The sequence below is a fragment of the Silurus aristotelis genome (assembly GCF_946808225.1).
Source record: "Silurus aristotelis genome assembly, chromosome: 8".
Classification (NCBI taxonomy): domain Eukaryota; kingdom Metazoa; phylum Chordata; class Actinopteri; order Siluriformes; family Siluridae; genus Silurus; species Silurus aristotelis.
The window spans coordinates 14324074-14341045 of NC_139581.1; the positions used below are offsets into that span (position 1 = coordinate 14324074).

A 16972-nucleotide genomic window follows, 5' to 3' on the forward strand; every position below is an offset into this window, starting at 1 on the left:
GAGCCTATGGGCCTATTTAGAATACATTTTAAAAAAATAACATAGGCCTGTGATGATGGCACTTTTTTTTTTTTTTACCACCGCGGTGGTAGTGGACCAAATACCGGCGGTGTTGCGGTGGTTGGGGGTTGTTTTAAAATAATAATAAAAAATAAAAAAAACCAAAGAAACAACACACTAAATCCTGTAAAGCATTGAAATAAATATCGGCAAATACTGGTAACTTGCATAATATAATAAAGTTGAATCCATTAAAAAACAAAAACAAAAACAAAAAAAAAACAGTTTTATATTTCCACACAAAGACGCGTTATAGCCTACCGCTCTGCGCTTTGAGAGGGATGTGGAACACGAGCAGGAAAGAGACCACCAATCTCTTTTTCTGATATCTTCATTTTGTTGTAAAAGGTACGAAGAGCTAATTTTATCTTCCACAAGGGCAAGGCATTTAGGCTATGTTTGCGCGCTGCCAGAGAAAGCCAAACTAAAATCACCCGCGCGTGTGAAACGCGCTTTACAAATGAACTTGAAAAATCAATATAATTAAAATAATCAAAATAATTAAATTAAAATCCAAAATACACTTAATAGCCTACGTGTGTCAAAATCATTTCCTAAAATATTCATAAGGAATTTATAAATTGTGCAAAATATTTTTAATAGGCCTACATTTTTTAAAAATCTCTCCCTCGCCAATAGGGGGTGCTGCAGCACCCCCAGCACCCCCACTTCCTGCGGCCATGGTAGATCCTACACTTTCAAAATCGAGTGTAATGCATTGGTTTGCTACCAGACAATTAGACATTCGCTTGCACAGATATTCATGATCAAATGTAATATGCTCCACGCATTTAAAGACATTAATAATACAATAAATGTAATAATTATTTCAAAATGCAGTCCCCTTTTTGAATATTGTATACTCTAATATCTTTATGGCACTTATTTGACTCCAGTCCTGTACCCTTTGAGCTAGTTTTGGATCTTCTGAAGACACTCAGACAATCAATTATGTAATATATCGTGAATATGTTGTGTATTTTGGTACCAGATTTGTGCTCCATCCACAGCACGCTCTCAGTTGTCTCTCCTGATGAGAAAAGCAGCCAAACCCGTAAGAGACAGTAACTGACAGTTTGTCAGCCAATAGTGGTGTAGCAGATGAATACAACAGCCAATAGCAGTCTGGCCCGACAAGAGGGCGGGGTTTAGGTTTACCTGAGATGCAGAAAACCAAGCTGCAGATATCAAAATCAGATCGCTGAGCAAACACAGGTGTTGTAGGCGCCCAGAACAGCTTCTCTGTACTGTGAAAAAACTGTGGAAGTCAAAGAGAGTTTCCCACAGAGGTAAGTCTTTGATTTCTTTAAAAAAAAATATCGATGCAAAATATTTGTCTTTCTATTGTAGAGCCTTTGTATTGGCCGAGACGGTTAAATATTAGAGAAGTCACAGGTGTTCTCTTTAAATATAGGTTATGTGTTCTATTTAAATACTTCCCCATAATAGTTTCGGTTCCGCAACATCGAGATCCTACTTGGCTCCTGTGTCATGCTTGATCCTGTATGAGAGAAATGTGTTAATTTAATCGTGATCACTTTTCAGAAAGTCTGTTCACGTTGTCATCTTTGTTTAATGAAAGCATTTGATTAAGCGTGGGGAACAGTCTAGCTGACAATAATGTCCTGGGGAATGGTGAACACTCAGGAATACTGCCTTGCCCTGTTCTCATGGGACGTGATGATGAAGACGGTGTCTCTTGGCTGTTGGGTGTTTTACTATAACATAAGGCATAATGTGTTCATATAATTATTATTATTATTATTATTATTATTATTATTACTACTACTACTACTACTAGATACATATAAGCAGAAAACACTTTTAGACTAAGTGTAGAGATACAGAGGAAAAAAGTTCCATCTAACCTTGTTTGATGCTCTCGGGCTAAAGATGGTTGTAAATAAAAAGAAAGTTGTGCTTGCATTAATATGCACCACCCCATTCCTGTTAATCATCAGAATTAGTTCTGAGGAGTCCAGCTGGGATCTGAAATCATATAATTAGTTGAATGTCAACCTGTGGGCAATTAAAGTGTCACTTGATCTCAGCATACCTGTAATGAAAGACCCTATACTTCAAACATCATCATGGCTAATGTACCAATTGTCCAGGGCACTGTTCTGGAAAAGTACCCCAAACGTTCCTTGGAGCACCATTATACCATTATTAAAAGTGGGCATAATATGGCATCTCTGGATAGTAGGGGTCACCAAAAAAAAAATGCTGACCATGAACGTGACCAGGTATTAGTCAGAAAAGCAACCAAAATAAGATGGTTTTCTGCACGAGGCAACAGCAGGATATTATTTGTTGGAGTCTTCATTTTATTTATTTATCAGGAACAATGTAAAAGAAAACATTTGTTTAAACATTTTAGATTTATTCATTCATCTGAAGTAAAGGCTTTATTCAGGTCATTGAGGATCCTATACAAGGATTACTGTGCATAAAGTGAGGTGGTCTGGCAGGCAATTGTAGAGCACCATTCACATACCCATTCACACCAAGAAGCAATTTATCTTCTGTTCGGCATGAAATTGCAACTTTGAAAAAAAAAATCCTCACTTGTAAAAGCCAAAACCAATCCGGAAATTTCAACTTAACATTAGATAGTCTTATTAATTACTTTCACATTTACAGAATGATGTCAAATCTAGGTGGCTATGCATAACATACAAAATAAACTAGGTAGCACTTCTTTAAATTTAAATGTGTTGTACTGTATATACATAGAAAGACATAAATTTTTGCTTTAGATCAGTCAACATTCTGACATAGCCAGACTTTAAATATAAAATATACTTTACTTATCAGTTGCAATTGCATATGCCTATAATGTAACACGTTTACAAACAATTTTCAATGTTCTTTTTAAATACATGTTCATGCATACATTAATTTTCCATAAAAGTCTCTAATGATGGAGCTGAAAAAGCCTTTTACAGTTGTGTGCATAATTTAAATGCTTTTATATTCTAATTTTTAATGAAAGAAATACATTCTGAATTTCCTTCAATCAAACATGTACATCACTCACATATCACACTGAGAACAAAATGTCCTCCGAAATAAGTGAAGCTGGTAAAAACATGCTTTTTGTGGTTTAACTGAGAAGTCATCTAAATTGCTTAATTTAATCAGGGAAGTTAAATGCTTAGCTGAAATGGAAGCATAAAGTGATTTCCTTTGCTCACAGACGGGAAGGGTGTCGCCTGATATTGTTGCCTAATGATCAATGCCATCATTTTACTTTATATTGAATCATACAGTTTTGGACATCAGTTAAATCAAAGCAGACACAACTTTACATTTTTTATCGTTTTAAACAATATTTTCTAGCAATATTTGTCACATACAGTGCAGTCAGTGGAATGTAAAGTTTATAAAGCATATTTTTGCGACCAATTTGAAAAATCTTTATAGAGAATAATGATTTAAATATAACTTTATTCACAAACTTCAGCTTAAATTCAAAGCATGTAAATTACTGGTGGGTAAAGCATATACAGTGGAAATAGCCATTTTAAACACCAAGTCCGCCTCCTAGCACGTTGCCTTGGTAAAAGCATAGTCTGTAATTATCTAGTAATTATACCTACATTCTGAAAAAAGCATCTCCAGCTTCTTTGTTTGTGCTTTTTGTGCTTTCTTTGACTGTTTTATTTTTACTTTAAATGCCCAGACGTTACACATGTGCATGTGATGGGTTTGAATTTAATAACTCATACTAATTCAAAGAACTTCTTAAATTGTGTTGAAAGCCTATTGGGTGCTATAGGGCCAATGATGTAATACCATTCCTTAAAATATAAATTAAATAATTTTCTTTGCATGCTGCTTTCTTTACTTAATTAATAGATTCAACTGTTTACATCTACAGTAAACTGACATCCTAGCAATTTGTTGCTTTATATAACCTTGGAGAGTACTTTATTTAACATATTCTCTCTTGACTTCCCTTTTGTTTGTTTTTTTTGGCTACTTAAATGCAATCTTTCGACAACACTGTTTTTAAGATTATTAAAGGCTGTCGCCCTCCTTCATGCTTTTGTGGTTCTTCTAGTTTGTTGTTTACCCGGCAATTAATAAATGACAACTGCAGTGGGAGGCAGAGTCTGGCTGTTTGCAATGGAGTCAGACACTGCAGTAGGTTTAGACCTGCTGGTGACTTATTTGCTTAAGCATCGACTTTATCAACTGTTCTGTGCTCTCATCCATTGTAACAGGCCAATTACACCTCCCAGTATGAGCCATGGTGAAGGTCCCTCTATGAATAACTGTGCTTTCTCATGTGCTTACTTTCCTAAGCCTAAGATGGCTGCCGATTGCCCCCTGAGACCTGAGGTGACGGAGCTTCACAGGAGGGTCAATCAGGTGACAGATGAGGTAATGGCAGCAAAAATTATAATAGGGAAACATTATAATAGAGAAATATTATTCACATATCTGTTTAGCTTCAGTGACATATTTATGAATTGTCATAAGTTTCAATACATGTTCAATATAAGGTATATTAATATATTAGTGTTTGTTAAACCAGTCAAATATAAATCGCATCCCCTCTAACACTCCATTAGGTAAAGGTTATTGACAGTCTGATCCATTCTCCTGTCCCTTCTCAGCTGAGGAAGTGACAGACAGTGTATTCATCCACAGTATCTCACAAAAATGAGTACACCCCTTACATTTCAGCAACCATTTCATTATATCTTTTTAAGGGAAGACTTATATATTTTAGAGTAGTCAATGTGCAGCTTGTAGAGCAATATACTGTAGATTTACTGTCCTCTGAAAATAACTCAACAGACATTAATGTCAAAATAGCTGGCAACAAATGTATACCATAAGTGATGATATCTGTATGTCGCTTAACCATGCAAAGCCACATGTCCTATTCATCATGTTCATGTTTTTGTCTGCTTGACAGGACCATACAATATTTGTGTATCTTGTATTGAAGCAGTAAAAATTTGCTGCTTTGAATACAATTCTATAATAACTCATGGCAAAGAACCCTTTGAGGATTTGAAAATTAGATTGTTGCTCTCCACAAACATGGCTTAGGCTATAAGAAGACTGGTAACACACTGAAACTGAGTTACAGTAGAGTGGCCAGAGTCATACAGAGGTTTTCCAAGATGAGTTCCACTTGGAACAGGTCTCGCAAGGTTTGATCAAAGAAGTTGAATCCTCGTTCTGTGCGTCAGGTGCAGAAGCTGCTTCAAAATAAAGACGCATGAGTGCTGCCAGCATTGATTTAGAGCTTGCTGAAGTGGAAGGTCCACTTGTCAGTGCTCAGACCATAAGCATGATCGTCATCCCAGAAGGAAGCCTCTTCTGAAGCTGGCTTACAAGAAAAAGTGAAACAGTTTGCTGAAGACAACCTGTCCAAGAGCATGAATGAATTAATTACTGGAACCATGTCCTGTGGTCTGATGAACTGATGAATGTGCTGAACTAAGATGAACTTGTTTGACTCAGATGGTGTCCAGAATGTGTGGCGATTTGTTTGTGAGATACTGTATGTCTATGAACTGCTCCAAAATATTTTTTCAGTCTTCACTATTCATTTTGCTTTAACTTTTTTTATTTCTTCTCTCCTGTCTCTTGGTAGTCACTTGAGATCACCAGAAACATGAAGCTTCTCTTAGAGGAGGTGAGGGACTAATTTATGTTCTTTCATACTTTGTCTACTGTAGCTATATGCAAAACCCTTTTTCAACTCTGTTACACAAAGCTCGGCTTACTGTATTGAGTGAGCAGAAAGTGGGGGCTATGTAAAACAGCATTTCCTTTCAGTTTGTAATCAAGGCTTATTATTATGCCTCTGAAATGCCATTTTATGTATTGAGACACATTGATATAATAGAATTGAATGGGCAATAGCTCATCATCTTTGTTTCCTAGAAAATAGCTAATTTGTAAAGGCTGTTTGGCCAAAGGACCATGCACCTGTGATGTCTTTATTAAGGCACACACATATAAATAAAATAAAAGACAAACACTGTATATAATCATATCATGTGCTTTACTACCCGGTCATAATTTACTGTCAATTAATTGCATTCTGTTAATATCAGAAAATATACAGTATTATTTAATTTGGCTTGATGTTGATTTCTGCTTTCCACAGAGCAAAGATGCAGGAATCAGGACATTGGTCATGCTAGATGAACAAGGCGGTAATGACATTTCTAATTATTATTTCTGTTTTACATATGATTCAAGTAATCATTCAAAAATACAAGGTGTTCCAGAAGTAACAGAGCAATGACTGATTATAAAAATGATTTTAAATTTGACCTAATGTTGTTTGTTTTGATTTCAGATTATATGACTATACAATTAGCTCCACAAACATTGTCATTCTTGCACATGAAAATGTATTTGTGTTATTTTGTGTAACAATTTTGTGTTCACTTAACAAAAGTCATTTTATTCTAAGAAAATTAAGAAAAACTCGCATGCCAAAATTAATGCATGTAGGACTGTGTGCAATATTCTAATAATTCTGAAGGTCAAAACTCATAAAATTTCAGTTTGCAAACAGAAAATGGGAGTCAGGTTACATTTTGATTGTTATTGCTTATGTCTGTCCTTGCAGTGTTAACAAAGCTTTTCCCAATTTTAAATATGGAATTCTTCTGGGACTTGCTCTAAACAAATTCAGAAATACAAATGTAAATGATCATAATCAGTCTAAGATAAAAAGCAAATATCTGTATTCCAGAGCAACTGGAGCGGATTGAAGAGGGACTAGACCAGATCAGTCAGGACATGAGAGAAGCTGAGAAAAATCTCACAGACCTTGGCAAATGTTGTGGCCTGTGCTCATGCGATAAGTATGTGCTCTTGGGAGTGCTCCTATATTCAGATGCATTTCTGTTTAAGATATATTTATTCAGGAATATTTTACCCCCATCTCTTTGTGGAAGAGAGAATTTACCTCTGTCATATCCAATAGGTTCAAATTATTTTTTGCCACTATTGATTAATTAAATGTAAATAAAGGGTTCAAATATAAAACACAATATAAAAAGTCATAAATAAACATAAGTAAACATTATAATCTATACAATATATATATTGTATATCTATACAACCTATAACAATGAGTGTATGTGTACTATTGACACAGTCCTCTTTCTGGATCACTGTATTTCAACTGTATTTCAAGGCTGAAGAACTTTGAAGCAAGTGAGGCTTATAAGAAGGTGTGGGGTAATAATCAGGATGGTGTGGTATCTAATCAGCCTTCATCACGCATTGTGGATGAACGAGAAAAAATGACAATGAGTGGTGGATACATCCGAAGGTTCTTAAATATTATTTTAGACTAAACATCAAATTTTATACAATTGTTTTCTGCTGGCTGTAATGAATGTTAGATTAGCCATCAGTGATTTGAGTGTGTGTGTGTGTGTGTGTGTGTGTGTGTGTGTGTGTGTGTGTGTGTGTGTGTGTGTGTGTGTGTGTCCACCAGAGTAACAAATGATGCTCGGGAGGATGAGATGGAGGAGAACTTGTCCCATGTGGGCAGCATCCTTGGAAATTTGAGAAGCATGGCACTTGACATGGGCAATGAAATTGATACTCAGAACGTGCAGACTGATCGCATACAGTCTAAGGTCTGTGTTTTGCTTTACTATATTATACATAGAGTTCCCTCTTAGACAGGCAAGGCCAATTTGTTTGTTTCTGAAAACATTTGTGTTTAAGATCAAAATAAAAGAAAATGAGACAATGGATTTCTGCTTTCGTTCATCTTATATTTAGACATGTTAACAACTTGTGGTGCCTTTGGTGGCAGACCATCCAATTTTTAGGTGAGAAAAGGTATTGGAATAGCATCTGTAATGCTGGATAAAGTCTTGCTCAAATTGTGGACTGTGATACTTTCACCTTGCCCTGTGAACGGTGTTGGTGATGTCACTATAAGCTCTCACAATATTTCTGTTTTTCGACTGCTGTTCTTTTGGCCAATCTGCTTAGTGTCTCATTCTTGGTATACCACTGTTGTCTTTATTTTTCAGGACATGCTTTTCTCCTATAGACATCTCTGGTCTCCATACTTTTTTATCCTGTATAACCATGAATGTAGTCTTCACAGGTGAAACCCAAAGCTGAAACTAAAAGGAGACATATGGAGCTAATAATTGTGTAAATGAGTCTGACAGGGGCCACATGGGCATCAATAAACACTAGTCAGTACCTTGTTCTAGTATTTTTGATCACATGAAAACCAAAGGGAGTCATGTTTTTATGTTTAACTATTTGATATATTATTAGGAAGTAAAAACTAAACTAAAATTCAATCTATCATTTTATATTCATATTTTGATTTTTAAACCAAAATGTATTCAATGAATAGCAAAAAGGAAAAAAACATATTGGCCTTGCCATTACAAAGCTTTCAAAGGGGACTGTCTCTTTAATGTGTTTAAACAAGTAAAATTAAGTAGATTACAATCTTTACATTTTTTTACAGGCTATTGCCAATGTTTCTCGCATCAGTGAGGCCAATCAGAGGGCTAACAAGCTAATAGCAAGGTAAACACAGAAGAGCGACGACCTTTTGTTTACATTATTTTGTCATATTATAGCTTTAAATGGATTAAATTTTTTGTTTGTTTGCTTTTTTATTTAATTTTGTATTTTTTTTTTTTACATCTGTGTTAAATTTTAATGAAAAAAAAAAAACATGAATGAAGATGGTTTTTTTGGTTCATGACTGTCTAAAACTTAGTTGTAATATTTCAAATATCACTGCTGTATTTGATTTTATTTCATATTTACATTTTTTTTTTTAAGAAGAGCAACCTTTTAGCAGCTTTCAGTGTGTGAAAAAATTGTGTATTGTGGTTTATTTTTCCAAAATGGTTAGGAGGAAATTTCCATTTCAAGCAGAAAGATGATAAACTGAAAAGCAGGTTATTGTGTGATTGCATTTTTTAACATGCAAGGACATGATGTGCAAGGATTAGATTTAAACATTTAAATGCAAAGCCAAAATGTCAACAGTCAGATAAGCCAGAATAAAAATAAAACTGACGACTATAAAAAAGAGCTGGTTTGTGAAAAGCATTGGAAAGCATAGTTTATAGTTGCCATAAGCAGTATACCAGTTATAAATACCTGTTTAGACCTTTTTATCCTGCTGTTCTGCTCACTGATTCTAAATAAATGTCCAGTGACATGCTTTCTTATTTTATAACAATGAAAAATGTTATTACTATGATTCGAACAAATGAAAGAAGTACTGGTTTTGTACTTCCTTAAGTGACTTTTCATTCAAAATGTTCATTTAAAAAAAAAAGAAAGAAAAAGTGTGTAAGAAAAATAAACCCTTGATTTTTTCTGTTTTTATTTTAATATTTTATTCTTTGTTGGTTGGATTTTTTTTTTTTTTTTTTAAGAAAAACGTCATATTTAAATGCAATAAATATTGATTTCACTGTGATGTAGTCTTTTTCATTAATTCAATATTGTGGCACACACTTTGCGCTCATTAGCGTCATCTGCTGGAGAACAAGCGGGACTGCGAAGCTGCCCAATGACAGGATTCAAAATGGAGGCTTCATTATCCTAGAGAAAATAAGGATGTTTGAAGGGACCTACGAAGTCAAACATTAACATGTTAGTTTAATTAAATTTAGTTGTATTTGTATGAAATTTTAATTTATGTTAGTGCCTATACGTTTATTGCTTATAAGCTTATCCCTAATGTGTGAGCCAGTGGAGACAGTAGCTAATAAAATCTCCTTGAGCTCATATGAGGAAGAGAGAGACTCAAAGGGGAACCCATCTTTATCTGGGTGACACCAAATCTCTATTTATTATAGTTTTATCGATGTTTAAGGTGTGCTTTTAAATGAACTGTTCACTTAAGGGAGCTAAAATGCAAAACTGTTCATGCCAGTAGTAGTCTTAAACCATTGTAGCAGATTATATAATTACAGTCCAAATTCATCCTCATAGTTCTTCAGTTGCTGCTCATGGATCATTAGGCTGTTTATGAAGAACCCTCGGGATGGATCAGACTGATACAGCAAAATCTAAAGCCATCAGTCACTGTTTATATATAATCGTCTTGTGTATCTATAATTTCAATGCAGTGGCAGGCAAGCAGGTCCTTAGTTTTAATATATATTGTTTCCATGTTAATGTTGGAGTTTCTTTACATATAGATTTCAGCCATCACATCATATGTTGCCAGGGTCAAAGGAATCTGACTTGAGGCCATTATAGTCAGCACTGCAGGCACCTTTAGCTTAAAATACATGTTGTTCTGTTCGAAAAACTGTTGCTTTGACCTATCAATTGCAAGTTTGTGAGACACTGAGGCCATCTAGCAGTTGTCCAATAAAGTCTGCATCTTCACATCCTTTGATAGGATGGTCAGAGGGCACACTAGTTAGAGCTTGCAAACTGCATCTGTAGCAAACTGCACAAAATCTAACTTTTTTTTTTATTCTAAAATGGTTGACAAAGGAGAAGAAATCACAGACTCAGTCACAGATATGCTTACAAGGATATTTTACAAGATTCACTTTTCAAGAAAAAGGTGGAGATTGTGAGGTAAGGTTGGTATGCATTTTCATGAACGATTTATACTTTTGCATTGTCTTTGCCTTAGAATTCGCATTAGAACTACACTATTTGCCCTAATTTTTTAAGTTCCCAGGAAAATCTAAATGCACGGAAAAAATGCACATAAATGCACAGAAAATACCAGGGTCATTTTATGAGGTTAATATTGATGCTTCTACTAGAGATGATGTATGTGGGAGGTGCAGCTGGTGACTTGTTGACTTGTGTTCATTGCTTCAGTAATGACATTCATTGTGATGGCATAAAATACCTAGATAAGAACGCTCTGTTAAACTGTTTTTGATTCAAATATTGATAAATTTAGCCATAGCATTATAATGGTGGTATTAAGAGGTGGATAGATTCAGGCAGGCCAGCACTGAAGGCCTAGGTGGGAAATATCTATGAATACAGTGGAACCTCGGAGCTCGCGAGGGTTAGGGACCAAGACCGGTCGCGAGTTCCGAATTTTCGCGACCTTTTGATACGCCCCTTCCAACCCAGTAAAAACCCAAAGAACACTATACGAAATCGATTTAAATGAGTAAATAACACTATTTCACTCCACAACACTTAATTATTAGACAATTTTAATGAGATAAACCTTGATTAGAAATGTTAAAACTAGCGTTTTGAGCTGCTCGCGGTTGTTCACGAGCCGATCTGAATGAGAGTCGCCGGTCGGAATGAAAGTCGCGAGCATGCGAGGTCACGAGCGCTGAGGCCACGAGCTCCGAGGTTCCACTGTATAGCACTTATGCAGATTTGCATCATTATAGATTAGTAAGGGCGATCACTGTTGTCTGAAGACTGAGCTTCTTACACTTCGTTAACTACAGCAGTTCGCATTATGACGTCACTCTTTCGTGTCAGACTTTAATTTGATTGGCTCAGAGACAAAGCGTCATTTTAGTGCAGCCAATCCAAATGCAAATGTGATTAAGTGTTTGACTAATAACTGAATATCCAAATCGATAAATGACGCTCGCACTGATTCTGCATGATGGTGGGCGGTGGATTCAGTTACAGTTTTTATTATGTATGTAATAATTAAATCATACAATATGTATAATATAAATATAGGAGGCACATTATTGTACGTTCGTGTCCGTGGAAAATTCGACTTCCGTAAAACTGGTTCGTGGTGCAAAAAAAAAGTGGCCTGTGGAGCAGAGCGCCGCGCGTTAACGTGAGGGAAGAAAACAGCGCAGAACGCTGTGTACGCAACGCCGCACGGGGGCGCGCTTCGGCACGCGAACGAGTGCGCGCTGAGCGAAAGGAAAGAAAAGAAGGGGGGGGGAACTGACGTAGCTAACAGCGTGTGCGCGCCCGACGCGGGGAGGGGGGAAGCTGGTCTACGAAGTTTTCGGAGAGATGTACTCGATGGCGCTTTCGTCGATTTGCTGACTATTACTGCAACCATAAAGTGTTTCGTGTGGGTAAAGTTTATTGTGCTACGTTTACAAAGGGTTACAATAAGACAAAAAGACCTCGACGCAAAAAAAGAGCATCCGTCATTGCGTGCACAGGGAGGAGAAAGGGAAAAAAAGCGTACGTTTGCTAGCAGACGGCTAGCTAGCTAATCAACAGATAAAGTTGCTAGCATAGTTGGCGGATCTGATAGCAGTAGCTGGATTGTTGGACACCGTTAAGACACCATGGTATATTATTATAATTATTACCTGTTTAATAAGTGAGTAGGTCTGAAATATTATCTAGTATTATCTAAATGCAGAGATGCCGGAGTGTTGATGGCGTTTGTCTGGGTCTCGAAGCTTTTCTGTCGCAGCCTGCAGCACCGCTAGCTGACACACATACACACAACCACACGCTGACACACACATACACACAACAAAGAAACTGGAAGCACCAGGGAGGCGGTGTGTGTGTGTGTGTGTGTGTGTGTGTGTGTGTGTGTGTGTGTGTGTGTGTGTGTGTGTGTGTGCGTGACAGTCTTGGTGATTACAAGAGCAACTCAGAACATTTAAAGCAAAACCATCCAGTAAAAGTCGGATCCCACTGCATAATCCCCTCTTTCCTTCCTGAACCTCATCCATCTTTCTGAGGACTGGAATCTGCTTTCTCAAAAACAAATAATGGCCAAAGCTTCCCCTTCCTGCCATCCATATACCACCTCTTTTTGCCTTTGCTAACAGTGCATTAAAAAAAAATGCCCTGATCCAGTTTTCATCACATTTTTGAGTCCTGTTTCCTATCAGGCTTTAGATGCACCCTTCACAATATATCTTAGTTTGTTGATGTGAGTCTAATCAAAATGACGACACCCTAGAAAGCAAATGAAAGTTGTAGTCTCATCCATTTAAATTATATTCTGTGCTGTTTGGCTGGCCTGTAATCATCTTTCTTTGTGTTTATATTGAGATGGATTCAGCTAATGGATTGTATGTAAAGAAACATTTTTATAATTGTATAATTATTTGAATGTCCTGATCCATTATTAAACATCTGGGCTGATGCTGATGAAGATACATGAGCACAACATACAATGTAATATCAGATCAGTATAGTTATCAGTAAATACACAGATTTTTGATATCAGATTCATATCATATTATACTTTATTCTGTCTTATATCCTATATATGCTTATCAGGTTTCCCTCTTTTAGACATTATATGAAGAAAATGTTTTTTCTTGTAGGTGTCAGGCTGCTTGGTGAATAGGAGACTTGAAGTTCAGAGGCTGAGAGGAGTCAAGAAGGATGTCTAGAGGTCCCTTTTCATCTACTGAATCAGCAGTTGTATCAGCACACTTTAAGAAAAGGAAGTCTCGTTTCACATTTTCGGAGATTCAGCTTTTGCTGACTGAGGTGAAGAAAAATCGGCACATATTGGTTGGTTAGTATGATTATTTACATTACATTGTAAGTTGTATTTTTTATACAAGGATGTGACAAATAAAACCTTGAATTAAGTAATTCTCAAACCCAGAGAAGCCGTCCAGGAATTTACGTGTTACTTTATGCATTTCAACATTTTCATTGTACCATGTATATTTATTAAACATTATAATGTGGATAACATATGGCCTCTCAAACAGGTAAATTCAACCAGGGGGTTTCGAGTAACACTAAGAAGAGAACATGGGCTGCTCTTGCAGCTCGCATTAATGAGATCAGTGAGTGCCACAGAGAGGTCATTGAGATTGTGAAGAAGTGGTCTGATCTTAAGTGTGACACCAAGCGAAAAGTGGCAGCAATGAGAGCTTCTGGCTTCTCTGCTTCTCGCATATCCGATGACCTTTCTCCTGTCGAGAGAATGGTGCACCAGATCCTCCAGCTTGGACCTGGGGAGATATTCCCACTAGCAGACAGCATTGCAGATGAGGATGAGGATGAGGATGACAACCAAAGTGTCTCTGGGATGCCATTGTTCAACCCTGGTATGACAAACGGCAGGCTGCCCATCAAGACACGGGGCATGCCAAACCACTCTGGGGTGAGCAGCAAAAGAGAGACAGATCTTCCCATGGATATATCATACAATTGTGAGTGTTTCCTTAAATATGTCTCAGAACGGGTGCAGAATTGATCAATGATGGCATTAAACGTTATTTATTTTAAACTTATTTTACATTGTTATTTTACCAAACACCACGTGGTAAATCTGGGGGACAGAAACCCAGCCAGAGGATGTTGTCAAATTTGCAAAATACAGAATTTTGTATTTCAGGTTGTGTCCAAAAGACAACGCATTACTATACAGGACCTACACTGTTAAACTTTTATAATATGTTGAGAATTAAGTTAGAAATTATTGAACGAGGTATGTCTTGTTTATGTGTGGTCTAGATGAATCTGCAGTGCCTCTTACTGACCTCGAGTATGAACCATCAGGCACCGAAGGTAAGATATATATATTTTTTTATAGAGGTAGCATTGTGCTTTGTTTGTTTTTTTATTATTTGGCGTTATTCATTATGTTCAGCATGTTGATATCTTGTATAACATGCTTATTGTTGTGTATCAGACCAGGGTCTACGAGAAACAGACACATCTGATCCAAACAAAATTCTCCCTGACCCACTCACTGCTAACATGGACCAGATCAGAAACGAAACTCAACCTACGGCATTAAGCAATAGTACAGCTCATGCAGGAAGCTCTTCTCGTACAGCTGTTTGTCATTCACCATCGCAAGGCACAGGCAGTCTGCAGGAGCACCTCGCCAAGAGCGCCTCCCTCAGCCTGCAGGAGCAACAGGACACCACATTGCTAATAGGGGCGTTGTCACGTTCACTGGAATCAGTGGCCGAGTCGGTGCAGCAGCTGGTGCATACACAGCAAATATTTGCACGAGACACTTTGCGTCTGCAGAGAGATACGCTGCACATGCTGCGTGACTTTTCCTCTAGTGCACTGGCATTGATGCAGGACAAATCCAACGGCCATCCATAGCACCATCATGTAAATGCAGTCTATACTAGTGATGGGCATTTTGAGTGAACTTGTTGTGGAGTACTAAAACCTATTTAAAGTTTAATCAATGAATTCATCTTAAACATAAACAAGATCATTTTGCGTGAAACTAAAACAACAGCCTACTGAATACATTCAAATGCACTCGGACATTGTTTTAGTTTTATACTACCACATTTGTAGTATCGCCAGGCTGTGCATTATATTGCGAAAACCTTGCAATATTATTTTTGTTTTGTGATGATTATAAGAATGTTACAGATATGGTTTTATTTATTTGCCCACAGTAATGTTTTCTTGTCACCGTTTCTGTCAAATAATACTGGCTGTTTTCAAGTCTATAAAACACTCCTGTGGTAGGCATTTTAAAAAGTCCATTGTTATGGTGTTTTACCTTATTTTCCAGTTATTTGATTTTTTTGCTCAGGTTTTGGTAATTTAAAAGTGACCGTATAAATCGTAGCAATTTTAATGTCGTCCCCCCCCCCCCCCCCCCCAAAAAAAAAAAAAAAAAGTCTTTATGTGACTGCTCTACTATAGTAGTAAAATGCTTAGCTTGGTGAAACTCTTTTTGCTAGAACTAACGTGGAAGTGACATGGATATTGTCTCACTAAGTGGTAGGTAATTTTGTTTCTTAAAGTCAAATTTTCCTAACATCTGACAAATTTTGGACATTTGGACATTCCCTATTTTCAGAAAGAGGAAAACATTGCTGTGCTTGGCTTCAACACCAGTGCAGCAGGCCCACAAATGCTCTCTTACTTGTCTGCCTCATGGAACTACTTGATATGGCAGCATATTTTTTGGGTGCTGCACTGGTGACGAAGCCGAGCATGACGATGCTTTCTTTTACAATTTTTACAGTTAATATTGTACAGGGCAAAAGAAAATGAATTGCATTTTGTAAAATTAAATTTGTGAATTAGTTACGTTACAAAATGACTTCTTAATTAGCGCCCATCACTAGTCAAAGTCTTTAAGCTATAGGATGCTCTATGGAGAGCATGGAGGGGCTGTTGAACTACGGAACAGTACGCCTATATGCCTCAGGAGTATATAATAGTCCACTACAGCATTCAGCTGCCTTTTTCTTAGTGTTTCTAATGATCACAGGACTCCTACATGCACTAACACTAACACTGTTTACTCTGTGCAGGACCCTTTTCAAATAAGTGCCCACTTTTCCAAAAAACAGTATTGATGGAGTAACCTGAAGACACATGGAACAGCTGAAAAGTAGCATTAGGACAGCAAACTGTTTTTCATATCCGAGATCTCTCTCTGTTTAAAATAATTAACTGTTTGGACCAGAGATAAGACACACTTACTCTAAACCGACAACGCGTTATTTAATAATGCAATGTAAGTAATCTAATTAAAAAACTCTGTAATAGAGTCTAATATGAGTCTGTAATAAAAACAGTCTATTTATCAGAAATGCACAGGTGTTTTAGACACTATTGTTCTTATTGTCTTCATTGGGTTTTTTTGTATTATTTTTTTCGATCTATATGTGACAGTTTTTTAATGTTATCACCAAATTGTTGCAATTTAGATGTGATCTGAATCCCTAGACGTTGTGTGGGGCACATTTTTAGTACATTTGCAGGTTTTATAACCTTTAACTTAACTACTTTTAAAGTGGTTACTTTTTTAAAAGTTTCTTCTTTGTAATCACATGTGCCATAGGATATTTAATTCTGAAAAGTGCTCAATACCTTCAATACAGCTTCCACTGATTTTCTTGTTGGCTGCTCTTCCAATAGTATAAACACTGTTAAATGTTGTCTGTAAAAACTACTGTAAAAATGTGAATAAACCAGAATAATCATGCTGTTTCTTTGCCTTTGTAAATTACTGGTACTTTTCAAACCGGCTGCT

The 16972-nt window shown here is 36.7% G+C and overlaps 2 protein-coding genes across 4 annotated transcripts; both read left to right on the forward strand.

Moving 5' to 3' along the window:
- The first annotated feature begins 1212 nt into the window (after positions 1-1212).
- Positions 1213-9467, forward strand: LOC310729953 (synaptosomal-associated protein 25). Its single transcript, XM_083548659.1, has 8 exons — positions 1213-1349; positions 4372-4449; positions 5678-5719; positions 6197-6245; positions 6794-6905; positions 7241-7378; positions 7547-7691; positions 8552-9467. Exons 2-8 carry the CDS (start codon positions 4378-4380, stop codon positions 8615-8617), a joined length of 624 nt encoding a protein of 207 aa, XP_083404785.1. The 5' UTR covers positions 1213-1349; positions 4372-4377; the 3' UTR covers positions 8618-9467.
- LOC310729949 (uncharacterized protein) lies at positions 9459-16929 on the forward strand. 3 transcript variants are annotated; one of them, XM_083548651.1, is made up of 7 exons: positions 9459-11066; positions 11406-12567; positions 12607-13187; positions 13314-13510; positions 13713-14159; positions 14464-14517; positions 14642-16929. In XM_083548651.1, the coding sequence occupies exons 4-7, from the start codon at positions 13375-13377 to the stop codon at positions 15067-15069; spliced, it is 1065 nt and encodes a 354-aa protein (XP_083404777.1). In that variant the 5' UTR covers positions 9459-11066; positions 11406-12567; positions 12607-13187; positions 13314-13374; the 3' UTR covers positions 15070-16929. The 3 variants fall into 3 exon arrangements, with proteins under 3 accessions (XP_083404777.1, XP_083404776.1, XP_083404778.1); XM_083548650.1 differs by lacking the exons at positions 9459-11066; positions 12607-13187 and having other exon boundaries at positions 11953-12088; XM_083548652.1 differs by lacking the exon at positions 9459-11066 and having other exon boundaries at positions 12321-13187.
- The last annotated feature ends 43 nt before the right edge of the window (positions 16930-16972 follow it).